The 12,454-nt window shown below is 37.0% G+C and overlaps 1 protein-coding gene across 6 annotated transcripts in view; it reads left to right on the forward strand.

Moving 5' to 3' along the window:
- LOC106871190 (retinaldehyde-binding protein 1) overlaps positions 1–12,422 on the forward strand; it is a 16,765-nt gene extending 4,343 nt beyond the window's left edge. For 5 of the 6 annotated variants that reach the window (XM_014917531.2, XM_052974559.1, XM_014917529.2 and 2 more), the window contains exons 3-7: positions 2,941–3,188; positions 4,464–4,579; positions 6,180–6,401; positions 7,166–7,276; positions 10,493–12,422. In XM_014917531.2, coding sequence (XP_014773017.1) covers positions 2,942–3,188; positions 4,464–4,579; positions 6,180–6,401; positions 7,166–7,276; positions 10,493–10,666 — 870 coding nt within the window. In that variant the 5' untranslated portion in view covers position 2,941 and the 3' untranslated portion in view covers positions 10,667–12,422. Of the gene's footprint in view, positions 1–2,940; positions 3,189–4,463; positions 4,580–6,179; positions 6,402–7,165; positions 7,277–8,903; positions 9,902–10,492 lie in introns of those variants that run through there. The other variant, XM_052974560.1, reaches the window with a different exon arrangement.
- Positions 12,423–12,454: the final 32 nt, after the last annotated feature.

Genomic DNA, 12,454 nt, shown 5'->3' on the forward strand with positions numbered 1-12,454 from the left:
TATATATATATATATATATATATATATATATCTGCCGTTACGTTCTGAGTTCAAATTCCGCCGAGGTCAACTTTGCCTTTCATCCTTTCAGGGTCAATAAATAAAGTACCAATTACGCACTGGGGTCGATGTAATCGACTTAATGCCTTGTCTATCCTTGTTTGTCCCCTCTATGTTTAGTCCCTTGTGGACAATAAAGAAATAAGATATATATGTATATGTATGTATATGTATATGTATGTATATGTATGTATATGTATGTTCATGTGTGTGTGTGTATTTTTGTATCTGTGTTTGTGTCTGTGTCTGTAAACCACCACCACCACCACTACCACCACCACTTGACTGTGGCCATGCTGGGGCATCACCTTGAAGAAGTGTTTACATCTCCGTAACTTAGCAGTTTGGCAAAAGAGACTAACAGAATAAGTATCTGGCTTAAAAAAACCCAAAAAAGTACTGGGGGGTCGATTCATTCAACTAAAAATTCTTCAAGGTGGTGCCCCAGCATGGCCACAGTCTAATAACTGAAACAGATATGTCAGACTTTGAAACTGTTTTCCTCTATTTACTTATGTTTTATTCAAACAACTTCATGCTTTTATTTTGGCACAAGCTATATTTATAGTATGGATGTGCAGCATGCTTGCAACACATCCGTATAACCACACCCTTCCCTAGATATTTATCACACTATTCATTTAACAGGATATTTCCCTCTTACCTATCAAAGGGGGTGTGGAGGCGCAATGGCACAGTGGTTAGGGTAGCGGACTCGCAGTCATAGGATCGCAGTTTCGATTCCCAGACCGGGCATTATGAGTGTTTATTGAGCAAAAACACCTAAAGCTCCACGAGGCTCCGGCAGGGGATGGTGGCGAACCCTGCTATACTCTTTCACCACAACTTTCTCTCACACTTTCTTCCTGTTTCTGTTGTGCCTGTAATTCAAAGGGTCAGCCTTGTCACACTGTGTCACGCTGAATATCCCCGAGAACTACGTTAAGAGTACACGTGTCTGTGGAGTGCTGTTCCGTTGATCGGATCAACTGGAACCCTCGTCGTCGTAAGTGACGGAGTGCCAACAACAAATCATAGGAGGTACAAGCAATTTCACACACACATGTATACACATGAGGGAACTTCTGCCTACCAAATTCACTCACAAGGCTTTGGTTAGCCCAAGGCTATAACAGAAGACATTTGCCAAAGTGTCATGCATTAGGACTGAACCTGGAACCATGTGGTTGGAAAGCTAACTTCTTGCCCACATGGTTGATATTACATTTTTGTTATCGTTCTGTTCGGAGAAAAAATAATGAAGGCATGGTTGTGTGATTAAAGAGATTGCTTTGTAACCACATTGTTTTGGGTTCAGTCCCATTGCATGGTATCTTGGGCAAGTGTCTTCTCCAATAGCTTTGGGCTGACCAATGACTTGTGTGAGTTTGGCAGACAGAAACTGAAAGATAGACTGATAGACACTTATATTCATTCAATGTTTAAAAACTAGTTTTATAGATACTTCTTTCAAAATTCCTATTTTATTTTTCCCCTGTTAACTTGTGAAGGTTGAACTTAGTAAAACAATAAAGAAAGAAATCTAGCTGTTTCTTGCAATAAATACATCTAAAACAAAATTTTTCCATGGACCCCTAATATGATACTGTGGATCCCCAATTTACAATTTTGCTTGTATGGATCCCCAAAAATCTTATATGGAACCCCTGGGGGTCATATGAACCCTGGTTGAGAACTACTGCATTAAATAATGGATAGATAGATAGATAGACAGATAGATAGATAGATAGATAGATAGATAGATAGATAGATAGATAGATAGATAGATAGATAGATAGATAGATAGATGGATAGAAAGATAGATAGATAGATAGAAAGATAGATAGATAGATAGATAGATAGATGGATGGATAGATGGATAGATTGATAGATGGATAGATAGATAGATAGATAGATAGATAGATAGATAGATAGATAGATAGACCATAGAGTCTTATTACAAATGCAATTGAAGGCTTTAAAAATCAGTACTAATATTCGAGTGTTTTGTAAAATGTATGATTCATAATTTCTTTTACATTCTACATTTTGGGTTTATGTTATTACTATTGTTTAATTCAGAACAGGCCAGTATTGAAACTGGTTAAGTATTTCAGGTTTGAAGTTTTGTCAAATAAATAGAGTGTTATAGGTCAGCTATGAAAAAAACTCTTTACAATAAATTGAGTATAAGCTTATTGCTAATGAACTGTGATATCACATAGTAGTGAGGAGACATGGGTACTAAATGTGGAAGCTATGTGTGAAGGCTGGAATGAAATGAGTTGAGAAAGATCTGCTGAATGTGGTTTGTTGATGTTGCATGAATGAGAGCTCCAGGCAGAGGAGCAAAATACTATGACCCTGAGATACCTGTATATGGTATAGAAATGTTTCCAATGCATGGCTGTGTAGTGAGAAACTTGCTTCACAACTTCATGGTTCTAGGTTCAGTCTCACTGCATGACGTGTTGAGCAAGTGTCTTCTACTATAGCCTTGGGCCAACCAAAGCCTTGTGAGTGAATTTGGTAGACAGAAACTGAAACCCATCGTGTGTGTGTGTGTGTGTGTGTGTGTGTCTGTGTCTGTGTCTGCGTCTGTGTCTGTGTTTGTCCCCCACCATCACTTGACACCCAGTGTTGGTTTGTTTATATCCCAGTAACTTGCCTATTGGGAGTTTTATTTGTTATATCTTTCTCTGTTTTCCCACTGTTTACACAAACGTTTTCTTTTCGGACAAAACTCTTTGTAACCTTCGTCCTGTCTTTGTCCTTACATGGTTTTAATTTATATTAGCCCTTGTGGCCAATAAAACCAGAATCAATTATTATTATTATTATTATTATTATTATTATTATTGTACGCGTCTATCATTTCAGAATGGAATCTTTCTATGACCAAATTTTCTGCAAACTTCCCTCACTTCCAGAAGAATTTCAAACTCGAGCCCAAACAGAATTAAATGAAACTAAAGACAAACGAGATGAATGTTTAACACAAATACGAGAACTAATTAAATCTGACAACAATATAGAGGCATGTTTTCCAACTGAAGATGATGACCACCTCCTTAGATTTCTCAGGTCTAAAAAATTTGATGTTGAAAGAACATTTGAGCTGATCAAAAGTAAGATGTTTTAAAATGTCACTCCTGTCTAATACTGCAGAATGGTAGAAATAGCATTCATATCCTTGTCTATTTACAATCTGAATTCAAATTGTGCTATGCATTGTTTGAGCTTTCTCTTTCCCATTGTTGATCAAGTAAATGTCACTCGTGTAACTGAGATTATTTAATCAAGTATACACACTCCCCCAACAAATAAGTTTTAATCATATACTAGGGCAGTTTAAACATGTGTATCGACTCCTCCAGCAAATAAGTATCAATCGTAAAGTGGAGTGATTTAATTACGTATATCCATTCCCTCAACTAATAAATATGAGTCATATATTGGATGATTTAATGAAATATAAACATTCCCTCCACAAATCATACACTGGGGTGATTTCATCAAATATACCTACTCCCTCAACTAATGAATAGCAGTTGTGTATTGGGTAATTTAATCAAATATGCACATTCCTTATATAAATTATATATTAGAATGATTTAATCAAATGTACCCACTCCCCCAGCTAATAAATATCAGTCATGAACTGAGTGATTTAATTGAGTAAACACACTACTCCGCAGTAAAAAAAAAATCAATATAATCATTGTTTCAAAGGAAGTAAAATGATTGAAAATGTAAAATACTAGATAAAATCTTTAATGTTTTTCCTCTGCACTTTGAGTTCAGATCTCTTTCGTTTTTGATTATCCCTGAGTTAACAAAATAAACACACACACACACACACACATACACATGAACAGGCACAAGTATAGCTGTGTGGTTAAGAAGTGTAGCATAGAGAATGATGCACTGGAAGTGAGAGGGGAAATGACATCACGTGATGAAACAGGTGATTTAAGTGTGCTCTCTTTTGCAAGAGAAGTCAGTGAGAACAGATGTGCAAGTATGGGGGAGGGTGTCCTTGGGTATTTTGTCTACTGGCCAGTAGGATAGAGTATCTCTCTGAGCCATACAGTAAATTCTAGTCAAGCAATTGAGGAATTCATTTTTTGAAGTTGTTTGCCAAGGCAAGGCAAGAGACATTTTTGTCCTTTACACTGTAAGAAGTTTGCTTTCCAATTACATGATTCTGGACTCAATCTCATTGCATGACACCAGAGACAAATGTCTTCTACTATAGTCTTAGGGGAAACTGAAGCCTAATGAGTGAAACTTAAAGGACAAAATCTGTGTGTATTAGCCCACCCAGAGGAAGTATTACTTTTCTTAGATGTTAGACTCAATCCATTACTTGAATAATAATTCAGGCTTTTTTTCGTTTTTAGGCCATGTTAAATTTAAAAGAAAGTACCCTGAAGTCTCAGAAGACCTGACATTTGAATCTGTTCGAGAATGTTTGTTAAATGGCTTTCCAAGTATTTTACCAGAACGAGATGCACAGGTGAGAATTTACTACTTTTTGTCAGAATTTATGTAACAAGAGAGTCTTAGAAACAAGGACAAATGATTTCACAGGTTGTTGTTGCTGCTGCAGCTGCTGTTGTTGAGGTAGTGGTGGTAGTGGTGGTGCAAGATAAAAAGGAGAAGGAGGTGGAGGTAGAGGTGGAGAAAGAGGGTAGGAGGAGGAGGTAAATTGATTACAATGACCCCCAGTGTTCAAATGGTACTTATTTTATCAACCCCAAAAGGACGAACAGCAAAGATCATATTGGCAGAATTTGAACCCATAATAATAATCCTTTCTACTATAGGCAAAAGGCCTGAAATTTTGGGGGCAGGATCTGTTGATTACATCAACCCCAGTGCATAACTGGTATTTAATTTATCTACCCTGAAAGGATGGATGCAAAGTCAACCTTGGCAGAATTTGAACTTAGAATGTAGCAGGAAGTGAAACACCAAGTAGCATTTTGCCTGGCATGCTAACTATTCTGCCAGCTCACGGACTTGTCTCATAATAATTTTGATACAAGACCAGTTAATTTTGAGCAGGGGTCCTCAACCATCTTTTCTTTTAACTATGGACCCCTTTGATTATTATTTTATTTTGGTGGACCCCCATGGCCATTCGGTGTTTAAAAACTAGTTTTAAAGAAACTTCTTTCAAAATTCCTATTTTTTTTTATACACATTAACTTATGAAGGTTGAACCAAATAAAATGTTAGAGAAAGAAATCTAGTCGTTTCTTGCAATACGTAGCAAAAAATACATCTAAAGCATAATTTTTTTCGGGGCCCTTAAAATACTGTGGATCCCCAAATTACTATCTTGTTGCAAGGATCCCCCAAAATCTTATATGGATCTTCAGGGGCCGTATGGACCCAGATTGAGAACCACTGATTTAGAGGGAAGGAGTAAGTCAATTACACCCCCCACCACTACCACCATCAAATCAACATTGCTTGTACAGGTGCACAGTGTTCCATACGTCAGGGGTCAAAGTGATCACAGAGCAACATGAGATGAAGTGTTTTGCTCAAGAACATAAAGCACTGTATAGTCTGGGAATTGAGGAGGTGCAATGGCCCAGTGGTTAGGGCAGCAGACTCGCGGTCATAGGATCGCGGTTTCGATTCCCAGACCGGGCGTTGTGAGTGTTTATTGAGCGAAAACACCTAAAGCTCCACGAGGCTCCGGCAGGGAATGGTGGCGAACCCTGCTGTACTCTTTCACAACTTTCTCTCACTCTTTCTTCCTGTTTCTGTTGTACCTGTAATTCAAAGGGTCAGCCTTTTCACACTGTGTCACGCTGAATATCCCCGAGAACTATGTTAAGGGTACACGTGTCTATGGATTGCTCAGCCACTTGCACGTTAATTTCACGAGCAGGCTGTTCCGTTGATCGGATCAACTGGAACCTTTGACGTCGTAAGCGACGGAGTGCCAACATTCACAGTCTGGGAATTGAACCCACAACCTCGCAATTGTGAGTGCAATACCTTAATCACTAGGCCACATGACCTCACATTTAGGTATGAATAAACATGATCACACACACACATGTCATGTAAACTCACTCGTGTTTCTTCTCTTAATTTAGGGATGTATTGTGCTGCTGTTCAGTATAGGGAACTGGGATCGAAACAAATTCCCTAACGATGTGGTATTGAGGTCTTATCTCTTTCTCTTGGACTATCTACTCTTGAATGAAGAAACTCAACTGAATGGCATTACTATTGTAGAGAACTTCAAGAATTACACATTACTACAAGCACTGACAACTCGTCCCTCTGACATGAAGAAAATGGTCGAGAGCATACAAGTAAGTAGACACACTGGTAATGCATGACGTTTGCTCTCTCACACAGATAGATAAAGCTTATCTAATACCTAAAAATCATTTGACTTATCTAAGACTGCTGATATTTTGGGCCTCCATCTGAACAAATAGGTTATCCACTTGATAAATGAGTCACCACTTACCACAATGCTACAATGTCACTCAGCTAATAGAAATAGCATCCAAATTTTCCTCAAATCACACATTGCTGTCTTTAAAAAATGATGCTGTTATTTATAGCTGCTTGTCTGCTTCAAGATCCAACATTCCAAATAAAGATTATATCAGTGAATGATTTGAGGGAGATTTGGTCGCTATTTCTTGCAAGTTGAGGGACTTGGTTTCTGAAGCTGGGTTTCTAGTTGGGGAGGAAGTCTGAAAAAGGGGACACTTTATTGTTCATATTGTTGTAGTCATTATTTAACCCTAAGTCAGCCCTTGTCAAACAGACCTGTGATCAGAGACATTTCATTCATGACATCCAGTTTTTCTTTATGAGTATCTAAATTGACATTATCCAAAGTGCCTTTTTCCCGTTCTTTAAGATGATTAGAAATTATTTTAGAAAGATCTGACTGCTGTTTCTAGCAATTTGATATATCACTGAGAAGGTTCTATGCTTTGTGCTGCGATGATATTGCTGGTGATGGTGATGGTGATAGTGGTGATGCTTTGATTCCATACATGTTCATGTAATATACTTCTGCTTTTATGCTGCCCTTGCTAACTTTTTTTTTTTTTTACAGGGGACATTTCCTTCTCGGTTTAAAGGAGCACACTTTATCTATCAGCCCTGGTACTTTACTCACACCGTCAGGCTTATAAAGCCCTTTCTGAAGACAAAACTAGCAAGTAGGGTAAGCATGGTGCATGGGTGCAAATTTATTCCTTAAAAATTGAAAACTGTCACACGCACACACACACACACACACACAATGCATACTCTCTCACACACTGTGCTTATACAAATACACTCTCTCGCACATGCACACACATACCTATATGAATACATATGCATAATCGCACATGTTGTTGGCACTCCGTTGCTTACGACATCGAGGGTTCCAGTTGATCCGATCAACGGAACAGCCTGCTCGTGAAATTAATGTGCAAGCGGCTGACCACTCCACAGACACGTGTACCCTTAACGTAGTTCTTGGGGATATTCAGCGTAACACAGTGTGACAAGGCTGACCCTTTCAATTACAGGCACAACAGAAACAGGAAGAAAGAGTGAGAGAAAGTTGTGGTGAAAGAATACAGCAGGGTTCGCCACCATCTCCTGCTGGAGCCTCGTGGAGCTTTTAGGTGTTTTCGCTCAATAAACACACACAACACCCGGTCTGGGAATCAAAACCGTGATCCTATGACCGTGAGTCTGCTGCCCTAACCACTGGGCCATTGCGCCTCCACATAATCACACATACAACTACGCAAACATACATACTTTTTTTTATCTCTATTCTGTTTATCTGAGTCAAATGAAAGCGAGAGAGATTTTTGTGAAGTTACTTCTGTATAAAGATTTTTGTTATGGAACAGTAAATTTATATGAGATAAAAGAAACACTTTCATCATGAATTACGTCCCTTCCTATACTATATTTATAATAATATTAATGGACTTATTGTACTATGCTACAACTCATCAGTAAAAGTAACCAAACTGCAGGAACGGAACATAGAATATGGACAGGAAATGACCAGCAAATAAGTCTTTAACAAAAAAAAAGGAGTAGGGTGCATCAGGTGTACTATTGGCGAATTTCATGAAACATGGAAGTCTTGAAGGATGTAGTGTCTTGGCAGCTAACAGCTGATGTGGGTAGTTCATTCCATGCTTCAACAATTCTGAGCATGTCTTGTTGTGTCTTATTTTTTTCAAATAATGGGGTTTTTTACATCAGTTTTCCTGTTTTGTATTAAAAACGGTGGATTTTTGTTGGATCATTTCCACTATTCAGAATGCCGTTGTTAATGTCAGACCCCCTCCGACATATCAAATATTTTGTCTACATTGAAGTGAAGGCCATTTTTTGCAAAGAGAATATGAACCACTTTTAAATACTCAAAAGCCACCAAGTTGCTTTTGAGTAGTTAACCCTTTAACATTTAAACTGGCCATATCAAGCCAAAATATTGTTCAAAGTGGTCAGATTTGGCCTCTCACACCTATCCTATAATATCATTCTAAAAATAAACAATCACTCATCAAAATCTCAAAAAGGTATGAGATAATGCATGATTAATTCAAAACAATATGAATAAATATCAGATTTGACAGAATAATGTGAATGCTAAAGGGTCAAATCTATAAATATACCATTTTAAATGTTAGGGGTATCGAAAAGTAATGCCACAGTTCATGTAATGTGTTCAAATCAGTACAAAACACATTACATATATACTTATTCATTCAAAATATAATTACCATCATTAGCAAATAACATTTTCCCACTTCGAAACCACTTTTCTCATTCCTCAGGTAAAAAAGAAATCATATTCTTTAGAAGAGGAAAAATGTTTGGAGTGCTGTTTCAACATCATCCCCACTTCTGAATATTTCTCAACTGGTAAAATGTCCAAGTGGCATGAAGAGATGAAAATCTGATGGTGCAAGGTCTGATAAGCAGGGAGTGTTTGGTAGAGTTTCCCAGACTAATGAGGTTATCTTTTCTTGGATTATTATCTTCATTGAATGTGGTCTTGCATTGTCATATTGCAGGATGGCCCCTTTTCTGTAAACTACAGCTGATTGCTTTTTTTATCAAAACTTGACCCATTCAAGTTGTTGATGTAATGATGCTTTTCCCTTGTTTAAATAATACAAAGGGAATTCAAAGGGAATGCCTATTGTATTCCACCAAACAGCAAAATCTTCTTTGGGTCTAGATCTGGTTTCAATGTGGGAACTTGATTTTCATTTGGTGATAGCACTGCTTCTTTTTATGTTTATTGTTAGCATACACTATCCATTTCCCATTACCTGTTACAGTTCAATTAAGAAAAGCTGTTTGTTCATTCCTGATTAGCAAATTGTTGCAAATAGTTGAATGCATTGCTTTATTCTCAGAGGACAATTCATAAGGTTCTCACATCCTTTCCCAATTTGTTTGAGATGATCTTGCACAGTAGACCAAGGTTTTTTAAGCCGCTGAGATAAGTACCTGATACGTTGACATAAATCCCTTTCAATTACTATTTCCTTGAAAACATGACATTACTTTTCAATCCTCTTGATATATGTCATAATGACATGCAAATCATAGGTATTGCACTGGAATGCATGCAGTAAGGACCTCTAGTGATACTTCAATACATTAACATTCAATATTCAACAATCAACCACTATGCCTTGTATTGAACTACAACAAAAACGACCAAAATTTCACCCTATCTTTGTACTGCTGATGAACAAAATGTTGCTCTGTCTACAAAAGGGTTGCACCTGAAGAATTTTCTCTTTTGCCATTTTTTTTTTTTTTAGTTAATACAAAATTGATTTGAAGACAACAAAAATAAAATGTTTGCTCTATTTCTCAATGCTGAATCTTATTATTCACTCGACTGATAAGATTGATAAGAATAACGTAGAATGTTTGACTGTGGTCTTGCATTGTCATGCTGATTAATTATGCAACACACACAAGAAAAGTGACTTTTGTCACTTTTCTTCAAATGTAGCCTTCTCAGACAGCTTTTTTCAATCAACCCTCTCAACTTGCCACATGCATCCTTACCCCAAACATATACCAATTGTATACATATATATATATAAACATATACAAACATATACATACACACACATATACACACCTGTGTGCACATGTGTGTGTGTGTGTGGTTGTATGCATGTGTGTGTGTGTGTGTGTGGTTGTATGCATGTGTGTGTGTGTGTGTGTGTGTGCGTGTGTCTATCTGCTTATCCTCTCTAAGAGATCACTTTCTCTAAAACTAGTATATGAACAATATTAAACCATAAGGGTATAACAATGGCCCAATGACAGATGTAGGACTCACCTTATATGATAGCAACACCTGAATATTGACAATCTTTCCTAATCTATTTCACAGGTATTTTTGTATGGCTATGATCTCGAACCTTTCTGGCAATGTTTTAAACCTTCCATGATTCCTGTTGATTTGGGCGGTACAGGACCATGCTACGACCCCAAGCCAATGGTTGATGCTCTAGCTAAAGCAGTTGCTGAGAGAGAGCAAGTTACACAGAAGAAGAGCGCTGATTAATGTTCTATGTTATTAACAAACATCAATTGTAATCTGTCTATTGTAAACATTATTGTTATAAACACTATGTTGTTAATTCTGTTTTGGAACTGTGGCTCTCAAAACCAAATAAGGCTATAAATAATAGAAAAAGTCAAGTCCAGAGGCAGCCATTGAATTTTTTAATCCAAAGGGATTGTTGTAACTCAATATTTACACAATATTTAAGGTAGCAAGCTGGCAGAAACGTTAGAACACCAGGCGAAATACTTAGCAGTATTTCATCTGTCTTTATGTTCTGAGTTCAAATTCCGCTGAGGTCGACTCTGCCTTTCATCCTTCCGGGGTTGATAAATTAAGTACCAGTTACGCACTGGGGTCGATGTAATCACCTTAATCCCTTTGTCTGTCCTTGTTTGTCCCCTCTATGTTTAGCCCCTTGTGGGCAATAAAGAAATAAGAAACGTTAGAACACCAGGCAAAATGCTTAGCAATATTTCATCTGTCTTTGTGTTCTGAGTTCAAATTCCGCTGAGGTCAACTCTGCCTTTCATCCTTTCAGGATCAATAAATTAAGTACCAGTTGCATACTGGGGTTGATCTAATCGACTGCTCCCTCCTCCCCAAAATTTCAGGCCTTGTGCCTAGAGTACAAAAGAATATTACAGACAACTAAAGCAGGAAGCTGGCAGAAATGTTAGCACACTGGGCGAAATGCTTAGCGGTATTTCATCTGTCTTATGTTCTGAGTTCAAATCCCTCTGAGGTCAACATTGCCTTCCGTCCTTTTGGGGTCGATAAATTAAGTACCAGTTGTGTACTGGAGCTGGTTTAATCGACTACCCCCCCCCCACTCCCCAGAAATTTCGGGTCTTGTGCCTAGAGTAGAAAAGAATATTTACGCACTATTTGTTCTGAGTTCAAATTTTGCCATGGTCAGCATTGCCTTTCATCCTCTCAGGGTCGATAAAATGAGTACATGTTGAGCACTGTGGGTTGATGTAATCAACCTAAATCTTTCCATGAACATGCTGGCCTTGTAACCAAATTTGAAATCAATATCTACATGCTGTTATATTTATAGCTTTATTTGCTTCAAGATCTACCATTCCAAAAAATAATTATTTCACGTTCTCTTGAAAGTTTATAAATTCTAATGATGTTAATAATGGTATCATTGTAAATGCTGTGATATTATTGTGAACTTTACAGTCATATTGTAAACACTATTGCCTTAGTGTAAACAATATTGTACAAAACGACATGCATTCCCTTATTTATCTACCATGTGATTTAAGAAAAATCAATTTTTTTTTTGCAACACAATGGAGTCATTGCAGTATTAAAATGATTATTAATGATAGTCACAATGTTAGTCACAATGATAGTCAAAATGATTATTAATGATAGTCACAATAGTTTGACAGCTTTGCTGTTTGTGAAAACTTACTTTGCCTCATACTAAAAAAAAACATATATATATATTATTTATTTAAGGTCACAATACATGTATTAAAGCGCTACTAATAGTTTCATATGTTGAGAGAACTCAAACATAGTCTTCAGGTGCAAACCACATATTATAATGAACTAAAGAAATTGAATAATAGAAAGAAGGTGAAATAAACTGAGAAGATTTGCACCTGAAGAATATATTTGAGTTTTCTCAACATATGAAACTATTAGTAGTGCTTTAATACATGTATTGTGACTTTAAATAAATAATATTTATCTCTCACCAGATAGAGTACTTTTTTTGTTGAATTTTCTTCATGGATCAGTACATATATATATATATATATATATATA

This window comes from Octopus bimaculoides, chromosome 18 (assembly GCF_001194135.2).
Source record: "Octopus bimaculoides isolate UCB-OBI-ISO-001 chromosome 18, ASM119413v2, whole genome shotgun sequence".
In the NCBI taxonomy this organism is placed as follows: domain Eukaryota; kingdom Metazoa; phylum Mollusca; class Cephalopoda; order Octopoda; family Octopodidae; genus Octopus; species Octopus bimaculoides.